This window comes from Trichosurus vulpecula, chromosome 2 (genome assembly GCF_011100635.1).
Source record: "Trichosurus vulpecula isolate mTriVul1 chromosome 2, mTriVul1.pri, whole genome shotgun sequence".
Lineage (NCBI taxonomy): Eukaryota > Metazoa > Chordata > Mammalia > Diprotodontia > Phalangeridae > Trichosurus > Trichosurus vulpecula.
In genome coordinates, this window is record NC_050574.1 from 126,730,399 (window position 1) to 126,743,959 (window position 13,561).

The 13,561-nt window shown below is 46.3% G+C and overlaps 1 protein-coding gene across 1 annotated transcript in view; it reads left to right on the forward strand.

Moving 5' to 3' along the window:
* Window positions 1–13,561, forward strand: part of DSCAML1 (DS cell adhesion molecule like 1) — a 515,992-nt gene that overhangs the window by 484,102 nt on the left and 18,329 nt on the right. Inside the window, 4 exon segments of the mRNA XM_036742507.1 lie at window positions 829–975; window positions 3,270–3,425; window positions 7,051–7,190; window positions 10,733–10,886. Coding sequence (XP_036598402.1) covers window positions 829–975; window positions 3,270–3,425; window positions 7,051–7,190; window positions 10,733–10,886 — 597 coding nt within the window.

Genomic DNA, 13,561 nt, shown 5'->3' on the forward strand with positions numbered 1-13,561 from the left:
CCAAAATTCCATCCTTTGACTCTATATCTGTCCTTCTGGGACAAACAGAATAAATATAAACTCTCTTCCAAGAGACGGCCCTTCAAATGTTTAAGAAATTATTTGCATCATCCCTAACTCTTCCCTTCCCCAGACTAAATGACCCCATTACCTTCAAGAAAACCTCATGTAGCTTCACATCAAGGCTGTTCACCATCTCAGCTGCCCTCTTCTTAACATCCTCCAGCTTCTCAGCATCCTTCCTGAAGTATGGTACCCAGAACTGAACACAAAGCTCCATCATCCCCCTCCTTCTAGACATTATATTTCTCATAATGCACTAGCTTTCTTAGCTACCCTAGGACCGTGTCGAATCATATGGAGCTTGCAGTCTACTAAAACCTCCAGGTTTCTTTGAGGTGAAATGCTATCTAGCCATACTTATTCCTAGCTTATACGTGCCAATGTTAATTTTTTTTAATTCAAATATAAGACTTTACATTTGTCCCTATTAACTTTCATCCTATTGGATAAATCCAATAATAGTCTAACATGAAGATTGACAAACCAAGGCTCAAGGACCAAATCAGGAAGTTTTTTGTTTCCTAGTTTGATGATCTCCTGGTCTAACCTGTTGAGATGTTCTTGGTTCATTAACCTGTAAGCCAATGTGTTAGCTATTTGTCCTCCTTGGTTTTATGACATCTGCATGTCAGATACACCTGACCTTCCCTAAGGTCTAACCTAAAGATGCACCAACCCAGCTTCATGGAGATGACTCACTTATTTGTTTTATTCAGTCACTCCCCCATCCCTCAGTCTGATTTCCTTACCATTCCCCCTGCACAGTGCCCAGCCAGCCTCCCGAGAATGTCCGAGCCCTGTCCATCACTTCCGATGTAGCAGTCATTTCCTGGTCAGAGCCACCACGAAGCACCCTCAATGGCGTCCTAAAGGGCTATCGGGTCATCTTTTGGTCTCTCTACATGGATGGGGGTGAGTACATGGGGATTCTGACTTTTAAGATGATGAGCACAAGAGGGTGAGTGTTGTCTTCTGTGATCCAGACCTGCATTTCTCATCCAGCTGGGAAGGAGGGAATCATGCATAATAACAACTCCTGCTCTGCTCCATTCAGCATTCCAGGTGGGACTAGATTATTATAAAACCTGGAAGATGGTCCACTCAGGGGCTCCTTATACTAATCTCAAAGCCAGGCCAGGTGGAAATAAGTATTAGTTTTATATACAATAATAGCACGGAATGATGGCCGAGAAAATCCAAAGTGTCATATAATCCTTCCAAAATTTTCTATTTGCTTTAAATAGACACTCCATCTCCCAACTTCACACCTTTGCACTGGCTGTCCCCCATGCCTGGAAAGCTCTCCCTCTTAATCTCTGACAAGTAGAATCCCTGACTTCCTTTAAGAATCAATGGAAGCACCATCTCCTGAAGGAGGCCTTTCTTGGTCCACCACCACCTCCCAGCTGTTAGTGTCTAGGGCTACCTTCCATTGACTCTATATTTATCTTATATATACCAACTTATGGATATGTTGGCTCCTCCATTAGAATATTGACTCCACCCACCTCATGACAGAGAGGTAATGGACTCAAGATGTAGAATAAGACATACATTCTAGGGCATGGCCAATTTGGTGAATTTGCTTTGCTTGACCATGCATATTTGTTTGTGAAGGTTCTATTTTTCTGTCTTTTTTATTGTTCATTGACAGAGAGGTAGAAAAGAGAAAATAAATTCTTGTTATTTGAAAAAACAATAAAATTAATTTTAAACTAAAGAAGGTTAGCTCCCTGAGGTAAGGATTGTTTTTGCTTTTTCTTTATATCACCAATCTTAACACAGTGCCTGGCATGTACTAAGTATAACTATTTGTTGACTGATCAATTGATCGAATGAATGAATCAATGAATGATTTTTTTTTCAAGAAGCATTTATTAAGTGCAAAAAGCACTGTGTTAGGCATTGTAAATTTAAAAGACAAAACATCAATCCTGCCCTCAAAAAGCTTACATTGTAGGGTACAACATCTAGACAGATAAGTAAACACAAGATCATGGGAAGACCCAAGAACAGTAATAACTCATAGTATGGAGAAATATGTCTTGTAGGAAATGAAAACTGGGTTGCCTCCTTGAAAGAGGCAAAAGATTCTTACAAGTTGAGGTGAAAAGGGAGAGTATTCTGGGAATGGGAAACAGCCTGCATAAAAACACAAAAGTGAAAGATGAAATTCCAGTTTTGGGAAACAGTAAATCCACCAGTTTAATTGGAATGTATTATATTTGAAAGGGAGAATATTGTGAAATAAGTCTTGGCAGGCAGGCCAGAGTCAGACTGGGATCTAAATGCCAAATTGAGGAATTTGTATTTTATTCTAAAGGCACTAGGGAGCCATTGAAGCTTCTCGGGCAGGGGAGTGATGTGGTCAGTCCTGTGCTTTATTGGCAGCTATATGGGGAATGGATCAGAGAGGAGAGACTGGAAGCAGAGACCAATTAGGAAACCATTGCAATAATCCAGGAGAGGTCACGTTTAGCTTCAGAATTATCTTGTCCTGATGCTAAAATAAGTTTTCATTCCCTAATGCTCACTGGTTCACAATGCATAGACCTGATCCAGAAGCATGGAAGGTTGCTAGGGGAAGACCAGCATGGGATTGGATGTTTGCTATGAATCACCCACAAAATGAATGACCCACATGCAGATAATTGGGAGCTGAGTATTTTTACACCCTATCTGTACACACAGCCAGGTTTTTGTTCTCCCTACTTGGGACCCCACTCATTGTCTAAGCAGCTGCCCCAAGTTCTTTCTTCTGTAAAGAAGTAGGGGACCTAAAAGCTATTCCCTGAATAGATATTCTGTGCTTTGGAGACAGGGGATATGGGTATGGGAGGAAACCCTGCTGACTTACAGGATGAGGGCCAGAGTCAATGGGAGGCTGAAGTCTAGGTCACAAGGTATTGCTTTCCCAGGCCAGCCATTTTCTTGCCAGCTAGGAGAGTAGAGGCCCAAGGATCTCAGGCCCTACACTGGGTCTCTCCAGTCACTGTCACTCTGCTGCTCTCTCAAAGTGGGGATCATCGATATAAACACAGAGGCTAAATGGGAATGAGGGCAGTGCAGAGGACATGGCAAGCATAGTTTTAGCCACAGGCTGCTCCCCTTGAAGTAGGAGGAAGAGAATGGTGGCCCAGGCCATGAGATTGGTGACAGAACAACCTCCCACAATCCCCCCTCATCTTGTGTCTCTCTTTCGGCAGAGTGGGGGGAGATGCAGAACATCACCACCACACGGGAACGGGTGGAGCTCCGAGGCATGGAGAAGTTCACCAACTATAGTGTCCAGGTACTGGCCTACACCCAGGCTGGGGATGGCGTCCGCAGCAGTGTGCTCTACATCCAGACCAAGGAGGACAGTAAGTATCCTTGGCCCAACACACACACATATGTGTACACACATGCACACACACATATACCCTCTCCTTTGCTACTCTTCCCAAGGCAGCTTGCCTTTAACCTTAAGCCCTTTGAAGGGACAGAGATCATAAAGCCGTGGGTTTGCCTGATACACCCACTGGAAGCCACCATCAGGACAAGCCACATTTGAATAATCAGAGTGAAGGTAGAGTCCCTGAAGGACAAACTCGTGCCTAGGGTATCAGGCATTCAATCAGATTCAAGCATTTATTGAGCATCTGCTGTGTGCTGGGCACTGTGCCAGGTGCAGAAGATGCAAAGGGAGGGAAGTGGGGTTAGATAAGTGAAATACAAGGTAGAGAGGAGTGAAATAAAGGAGAGATAGAGGGCAAAATGTGAGCAGGGAAACTTTTCTTAACTTAAGAGATGGAGGAAGGCTTCATGAAAGAGGTGGTACATAATCTGAGCCTTGAAAGAAAAGAATTCTCAAAGGTAAAGAGGAAGAGTATATTCTTGTCATGGGGGGCAATGACCTACATAAAAGTATGTTCATTCCTTCAGCACCTTCTAAATGAAAGGCACAAGGTACTAGGTACTAGATAGAAAGGAAGGAAATAAGCATTTATTAAGTACTTACTGTGTGCTGGGCACCTGCTAAATGCTTTACAAATACTATCTCATTTGAAGTCACAACTCTAGGTGCTTATCTCTGTTTTACAGTTGAAGAAACTGAGACAGACAGAGGTTAAGTGACTTGCCCAGAGTCACACACCTAGTAAGTGTCTGAGCCTGGATTTGAATTCAGGTCTTTCCTAACTCTAGGCCCAGCCCTCTCTCTGCTGGGGATAGGAACTAAACTATGATTTCATTAGTATACGGAGCTCCCAGGGAAAGAAAAGCATTGTATCAATACAGGTTGGCACCTTCTATGAAAGCAATCATCTTATAGAGTTGGCTAGTGCACTGGGTCATTGGCACACAGGCAGTATGTAACAGAGGCCCTGCTTACTAGGCCAAACTGCCTTTCTATAAAGATGAATAAGACATGGTTCCCACCCTCAAGGAGCTTATAGTCTAATATTAATATTTATACAAGGGCACAAATAACTTTAATGCAAACTAGAATCTGACAAATACACGAGTGGAATAAAGTTCCTTGAGAGATGCCAGACAGAATTATTGTGAGCTGGAGGGAACATTATGAGAGAGGGGCACCTGGCTGCAACTGTGGAGGATAGGAAGGATGTTGCAGTTTTCCCCTATGACCCAATAACATTGCCAACTAAGAGAACAGAGATTTAGAGAGGTTAGAGGGTGCAGACCCACCCCCACCCCACCCCCTCCCAAACTGAGACTCATACATTTAACCAGTTAAAAATCAGCCCTTATCATCATCACTCGGGCAGAGGGGGAAGGGGTCTGCTCCTCCTCTCCTCCACAGGCCTGCCTTTCAAGACTTTTGTCCTCTTCAGAAATGCCCCTGGTGCTCACTGTCACCCGATTGTACCCGTATCCAAATGTTGGGGGGAGAAAGCACCATCCCTGAGACCTATATGACTGACCTTCAAATTAAAGTCATGCTCTCTCTACCCAACCTCCGCTGACATCTCCCCCATTTTCCAGAGGGTGCAATATTAACAGGCCCCACTCTGGCTGCCATTAAAACCCCACCTGTTTGGGTTTCATAGGGTTGGGGCCAAGCTGACTTGCAGCAGATGCGGAAAGGTCCATCAAGGTATTGTTGGGATAAGCTGGTCAAGCACATTAGAGGATTAAGGTCACAGATGTGCTGAGCCAATTCCAAGCCCTCCCATCCCCCCTACCCCTGCCTTGGGGAGCAGAAGCTAAAGGCAACTCCTTTCCTTGATGCCTGAAGGCTGGCCAAAATCAGGGTGCCTGAGAACAGAGTGGGGAGGCTTCCTTACCCAGGCCTGACCCCATTCCTGAGCTAGGACCTGTCAAGGATGTGACTCCTCTTTCCTTCCTGAAGTCACAGCCTCAATATAGTGCCCACATAGTGGGGTAACCTTGTCTTTACACTGTTTTCATTTGACAAGGCACCCTCCCCCTTTCCTGGGAGAAGCCCAAAGAACTAAGACCCCTGCCTCAAGGGAGCTGGCAGTCCGCTCACCCTGACCATTTGCAGGGCAACCCACATACAGTGAGGAAGGTTGGAGGGGGAGGAGAGGAGAGAACAAGGGGAAGAAAGCTCAGAGAATGATGTGTTAACTCAGTGTGACCATTGAATTAGTCTCCTGATTCATAAGATCAGAGCATCATTAGACCGGATAGAGAGACAATAAGTGGATGAAATGTTGGCTTTGGAGTCAGAAAGACAAGGTTCTAATCCTGTCTCAAACATTCTCCAGCTGTGTGACTCTGGGTAAGTCACTTGACCTCCAAGAGTCTCAGTTTCCTTTTCTGTAAAATGGGAATGGTAGCATCTACCTCCCAGGATTGTTACAAGGATCAAATGAGATAACATAAGTAAATCAGGTTGCCAATTTTAAAGTGCTAAGTCCCAAACTGGTAAAGTGACCTGCTCAAGGTCACACAGGAAGCAAGTGGCAGAAGTAGGATTCAAACCCAGGTCCTCTGACGCCAAATCCAATGCCCTTTCTGTTAGGCTATGTTCCTAGAAATGTAAATCCTGCCAACTCAGGTTCCCAAGTAACCAATAAAGGGAAGCAGGGACTCCAGAGCAATCACGCTCTGTAAAATAGCAGTGATTGCCACTGACCAAACATTTTTCCTTCTAAGAGCTGAGGGAGGAGAAGGGAAGGAGGGAAGGTGGGAATTACCCTGGGGACACACCACAGGCAGGCAGGCAACAAAGCTTCCCTGAACCTACCCACAGAATGAAAAGTCCTGAGCACCTACAGAGCTTTCATTTAAATAAGGGAGAACAAGTAAGTCAACGTGTCATCCCTAGAATTCCAGGGGGTGAAGAGTCTGGGGTGCTCAGAAGTCCTGTGGGTAAGATGAAGAGTGGACTAGATCACTCTTAGAAGGATCTTCTGGAGGGAGTGCCCCTGAACTGTGATTTGACAGGGAGATCTCCGTATGAAGGAGGTAGGAGGAAAGAGACCATTGCTGGCGTGTGGGCAAAGGCTCAGTAGTAAGAGGAGGCAGCTACATGGTGTGGCGGATAGTATGCTGTGCTTGGAGTAGAGGCAGATCTGAGTACAAATCCTAGCTCTATGACCCTGGGCAAGTCACTTAATTGCTGTCTGCTTCAGTTTCCTCATCCTCAAACGGGTATAAAAATGGCCCCTCTCTCCCAAGGTTGTTGAGATGGTCCAATGAGATCACATATGTAAAGTCCCCTGTGAGCCATGAAGTGTTATATAAATGGTAGCTGCTATGATTATTAAAGGGGGAGAACCACAAGAAAGGTGGGTGGGTCAGAATGGCAGATGAAGCCAGAGACAGGGAGGGCAGAGAGAGCAGAGCCTCATTCTACTCCACAGTCTTGTCCTGACCTCCCTCTGCCCCCAGCCTCAGCCTGCTCACTGCCACACTTTGCAAACTTGGAAGCGTTAGATAAATGTCGGTTGTTACCCTCATATTCCCAGGGTGGCACTCCCCCTTCCCTGGGCTAACCTGGCCTTCTTCCCCGCTCAGTTCCAGGTCCCCCTGCCGGAATCAAAGCTGTCCCTTCATCAGCCAGTAGTGTGGTCGTGTCCTGGCTGCCTCCCACCAAGCCTAATGGGGTGATCCGAAAGTACACCATTTTCTGCTCTAGTCCTGGGTCTGGACAGCCGGTGAGTCAGCCTCCGGGAATGGCCCAGCTGGGCTTTGCCCTCTGAATATAGTCAGAGACCTGGTGCTTCTAGCAGGATGAGCTGCCAAGCTGACCCCTTGAGCTGCGAGAGAGGGAAGGGGAGAGCAGGCTTGATGGGGGGAAGGGAGGGGCAGCCAGAAGAGAGGACAGAGCATGTTCTGCAGCTAGCTTAGGTCACCACCAACTAAGCCGGTGTGCCTCTGGGAACTTCCTGGATCACATTTATGACCCACATGATTAATTTAAGTTCCATGTGCCAGAGGATGCAGGATGAGGCCAGGTCCTTAAGAGCCACTACATGGACCTCCAGGGTGATACAGGCCCAGAGAATTCTTAGCAAGACCAGAGGTCTGACAGATCAACACTGACTTAGATACAGTGACATCTCCATCACCAAATCTTCTGGGACAAAGCAAACCAACTTAACCTGGACTGTGTGGAGAGGGGAGGGGATCTGGGACAGGGCAAGGGAGGGAATATTGGGGCAAGTTCCAGTCTCTTCAATGCTGGTCAGGAGTAGCCATGACTGAGGAAGAAATGATGGACAAACTAAGGTATAAATCTAAGGAGGGAGTCAAGCCCTGGGCCTGCTTAAAGAGAGACCCTCCTCCTAGGCTCTGATATCTAATCATAGAGGGGCAGCAAATGGAGGAAGATGGGGAAAGAGGCCCTTGTGGAAAGACACAGAAATCATTCCATGTGGGGCCAAGAGGGCTGGGGAGCCAGCACACCCTGTCTTCTTCCTTTGTTCCCTCTAGGAGTGATGGGAAATGCATCCAGGTCCCAGAACACCTCCCTTTCTGTATTATTTTTGCCTTTTCTGAATTACAAAGTGAATAGTTGGAAGACATCCTCTTTGTTAATAGAACAATCACTACACACAAGGTGGAAAATCCTAGGACTAGAGCAGGAATCATTCCCATCTGGCACTTGAGTTTCTTAGACCTCAACATGATAAGTGAGTCAGGAGATACTGACCTCAAAGCGTCGAGGCAGGAGCCAATGGCCACTATGTGTCTTTAAGTCAATGTGAGTATGTATTGGAGTCCATGTGTGTATGAAAGTGAGGTAATATATATATGTGACTCTGAGTGTGTAGGTGCATTAGATAAGTGTGTGCAGAAGTATATGGCACATGTGTATGAATGTATATATGAGGATGGGGTGGATCTATTTGCCATGCTGTGTTAAATGGAAACAGAGACAACCAGGGGAGAGCCAGAGTGGCTCTCAGAGATACAGAAGTTTTAACCAGATGTTTTGAAAGGTAATTTCAGGTGTAAAAAAGGAAGCTCCTTTCAAAGGCAGAACAGCCAGGGTCCAGGTGAACTGCTGTCATCATCACCTTTCCCAAGTCATCTGTATCTTCTCTAACCTAGGTGCAGACAGAATCTAGAATTCAGGGGTGGGGAACCTGCAGCCTAGAGACCACATGTGGCCTTCTAGGTCCTTGAGTGCAGCCTTTTGACTGAGCTCAAGTTTTACAGAACAAATCCTGTTATTAAGGGGATTTGTTCTATGAAGTTTGGATTCAGTCAAAGAGCCACCCTTGAGGATCTAGAGGGGCACATGTAGCCTGGAGGCTGCAGGTTTCCCTCCCTTAAGACTCTAGATTTTCACAAACAAATGGAAATGCATGTTTTTGCAATTGTAGACACACATATGTCCACAGATATAGCTATCCACACAAATATGCAAGCATTCAAGAACACACAAGTGCACGTATGTGACAGCACCACCTTCAGGCCTGCCCCCAAACCTTGCAGGGCCCTTCTGGGCCAGAAGCCATACTCCGCATTAGAGAGGCAGCAAATGACTCACCCCAGGGCTGGGAGGCCAGTGGAGACTGGTCTTCCCCTGGACTTCCCCACCAGGGACCCCTAAAGAAGACTCCAGATCAAAAGGAATATGTTCCCCCCTCCCCCTTTCAAAATCCACTAGGTCTTTTAAGGCTGGAGGCTCTGGCTCATATATGTGCCTAGGCAGCCGAGCAGGAAATTACCTTTACAATTGGAGCATGTAAAGCATCCCCCCCACACCCTCACCCCACTGGTGTCTGTCTCTCAGTATATGCATGTCTGACCATGTCTGCATCTCAGTCTGTGCCCAGGCTGTGTGAGTGTGTGTGCTTGTGTGTGTGTGTGTGTGCCCGAGATGGGTCTGCACGTGTGCCCATGTGCGTGCGCCAGAGGCTGTGACTGCAGAGATAACTAATTATTCTCTCCCTCTGGCCCTACTACCCCCATCTGTTCCCTGGGCTGGTCCCCCTCCCCAGCCCTCTGCACCAATTTCAAAGGGTCCCTGGCGCCATGCTCCTCTCCCTTCCCTGCGGCTGACCAAAAAATAAAATAAAATGAAAGCCAACCCCCCTCCCGCCTGTGCCAGGGAAGAGGTTGACAGGAGGTCTGCAAACTGGTGCTTATCAAAAGCTCCTTCTCAAATTCATTTCAATATCTGAGCCACTGGTTTCCAAGGCAACATAATCTTTTCATCAAAGCAACTGGTAAAGCCACTGGGATCCGATATTGTTTTGTTGGCAACTTGTCAAAACTGTCATTTGGTTAAAATATATATATATGTATACATGTACATACAGAACATATGCAGAATGTCTATGGAGATCTATAGTGCAGCTAATAATTAATAAAGTGCTACCTCTCCTTTCCCTTCCTTATTTCTTCCCCTCCAAAGGTTTGCTGCTGGAAAAATGAAAGGGTAGTAATTAAAAGGTGGGACCAGGGGACATAGCTCTAATGCAGGATGAGGCAGCCGCTGCTGTCCTGAGTTCTGAGCTCTTTTCTTCTGAAAAGAGATCTCTTAATTCCTCGTTCTCCACATTCTCACCACATGTGCTTGAATCTACACACATAATGAAACCATGACAGGCCCCTGGTCAGGGGTCACTAAGGTGAATTTGGGGTGCCCATTGTTGCCTCATAGGATCAAAGACTGTACAGCTGGAAGGGATCATTGGCTCTAACCCCTTGATTTTACAGATAAGGACAGAGAGTGACTTGGCCAAGGTCACACTGTATATGCCAAAAAGGAGAATCAGAGGAGCTGGGCTTAATATAAAATGAGTAGGGGAACTAGATGGTTTGAGGTCCCCTTCTATTCTAGAGATCCTATGCCCTACCTTGGAGTCCCCAGCCCTCTGACTTCAGATCTAGTGCTTTTCCACTATGGCATCGTCAAAACATCCCCTAACTCAGTCCACCCAAGCAGGCCAGATGTGTTACCAGAATTCTAAACCACTGGACTGAGTACCCATGGGTTCTGGCCCCTACTAATATTCCTTGCCAGTGGGGAAAGTACAAAGGGGACAGGTTGCCCCTAGATAGATGCCTTCTTGAGGACTGTAAACACACCCACACAAACACACACACATACACACACTTTCCTGGCTGAGTATTCTCTATGCCCCAGAAAAGATAGGAAAGCCAGAGGTTTGGGGGCCTAGGTGATCAGCCCCGTTAATCTCTTTCCTCTCCTATCCCAACTCACCCCATCCATTCCACCCAGGCCCCCAGTGAATACGAGACAAGTCCAGAGCAGCTGTTCTACCGGATCGCTCATCTGAATCGAGGGCAGCAGTACATGCTGTGGGTAGCGGCTGTCACCTCTGCTGGCCGGGGCAACATCAGTGAGAAGGTCACTATCGAGCCAGCTGGAAAGGGTAAGGAGTGTGTGGGAGAGGAAAGGGAGGGGCAGAAAGATGTTGCTATAGAAAGTTTCGGAACCCCCAAATCAGTCAGTCTTCCCTTACACACACACACACACACACACACACACACACACACACACACACACACACCAGCCTTCCCCAGAGCTCCCAGCGCAACTTTAGATATGGAAGACATTGTCTGTCCTACCCCATGAGCATTTTGTTCCAGATACCCTCTGTGTGTGTGCTGACTGGAGCTCAGCCCTCGCCTTCATCCACGAAGAGTGAGCCTCTGCTGCCCCCTGACTCCAGGAATCTCTCACAACCACCTGCTCCAACCCGCGGCTGTCTGCCGCTCTTCCCCAGAACTCCCATCTTCAGCAGACCCTGGAAGGACTGGAGTCTTGAGCCCCTCTTTTCAATTCCCAAGCCTGATTCCACCCCAATCCTCCACATTTGGAACATCTAGCACCATTCTGACCTCAGCCAGCCTTGTCTTCCCAGGAGTGATCTCCCCACCATAGAAAATGGGAGCATTTTACACTGCTTTTTACTGAATAGAGTTAGCTTAAGATACCAGACTCAGAAGGGACCAGTTACAGTTTATAAAACACTTGGTCCCATGCCCTTGTCGTATAGATGAGGAAAGAAATGGACCACAAAGAAAGAAAGTGATTTGGCCAAGGTCACATGCTAGGCACATACCCTCACCCTGTCCAGCTCCCCTTTCCAACTCCTTCTCGGAACAGTGATCAGATCAACCCTACCTTTCCTGGAAAGGACATGACTACAGTCACTGCTTCCTCCAAATTCCCTGTCCAAAATGCTCCTCCTTGGCCACTACCCTGTCTTGGTTGTACTCCCCTGTTAGAATGTAAGATTCTTGAGGGCAGGAAATTTTCTTGCTCAGTTGTATTTCTATCTCTAGCACTTAGCACAGTGCTAAGGCATATAGTAAGTGCTTAATAAATGGTTTAATTTTTTTTATTCATTCATTCACTTACAGCTACTGAGTAGGAGTTGAGAATACAAAGAAATCCCCCATCTTAAGAATCCTAGTCCTTACCCCCAAGAGCAGCTAGGTGGCACAGTGAGTGGATGGAGTGCTGTCCCTGGAGTCCAAAGAACCAGAGTTCAAATACTAGCTGTGTTACCTTAAACAAGTCACTTAACCCTGCTTGCCTCAGTTTCCTCATCTGTAAAATGAGCTGGAGAAAGAAATGGCAAACCACTCCAGTATCTCTGCCAAGAAAACCCCAAAAGGGGCCACAAAGAGTCAGACACAACTGAAAAAAAAAATCTAACACCACAATCCTTACCCCCACACTTGGTCTGACTACAACTCCAATAGCCACACCTTTGCCTAATCCTTGTCATGAGGCATTTTTCTTAGGTTTTTCCTCAGCCTCCCTGAGCCCTCCTCCAGGTCCTGTATCCATCCCCAAGGGGAAAAGTAGAACACAGTCCAGATAAACTCTGAATCAACCAATGCCAAGCCCTGTGTAAGCACTGGGGATACAAAGTAAAGCAAAGACAGTTCCTGCCCTCAAGGAGTTTACATTCTAAAAGGGATCATATCCATAACTAAATACATACAAAGTAGGTGGAAAGTCATAGGGGAAGGGAGGGAAGGCTGCAAAAGGTGGAATCTGAGCTGAGTCTTGAAGGAAGCCAGAGGAAAGGAAGAGGCTTAACTGTGGGTAAAGAGGATCCTAGGCATGGGCCTTGGGCCCAGGACAATGTCAAGGATGACTGCCCTGGGCCAACTCCTACCTGACCTTACACCCTTTTGTCAAACAATTCAACAATGATTTATTAAGCATTTATCAAGCTGCTATGCTTGGTGCTGGACAGTGCACCCCCTCCACCCACCCACCCAAATACTGTTACTCGGTCCCTGACAACTTCCCTTCCCTCCTCACAACTCCTTTCTAGATACTCTCTCCCTTCTAAGGGAAGAGAATTCAATTCATTTCAATAAGATTTATTAAGCACCTGATGTGTCCAGTGCACCCAGGGCTAGGAGCTGAGGGAGATGCAAAGTTTAGATAAGGTCCCTGTCCTCAGGAAGTTCACACTCTAAGAGGATATGATAATACATAAATAATGCTATTACAAAATAATATAGTTGTAATGACAAAAGAGAAGCATCAAAATAATGTTAAGTGAAGTCTGAGGAAGAAAAGATGGGCACCAGATGAGCAGGCCAGGGAAGACTTTATTGAGGAGGTGGTCCTTAAGTGGTCCTTCCATACTGAAAATATTCTCTCCAACAGTACAGATTCCAATCCATCCATGCTTCCTGTCCTGTGCTGATACTTCTCTATCTCCTTCCACCAACACTCAACAGAAGTTCTTTTCAACCTGTGTGAAGCCTTCCTCTAGATCAAAAGTTCTTAACCTCAGATCCAAGGACCTCCTAAGGGGCCCACAAACTTGGATAGAAAAAAGCCACATCATTAATTTCTCTAAACTTCTGACTGAAATTTAGTATTTTCTTCTATTTTGAATGTAGACAACAACACCAGACTGCCAAAGGGTCCATGACACATTAAAAGTTAAGGCTCTATGGTCTCCATCTCTTGGCAAAATGTAGATGACAATGGAGCACACTGTTTAGCCGTGTGGTTCAGAAACAGTTGAAAAACTACATGATTCTTCATACCCTCTACCCCCTATCTACCTAC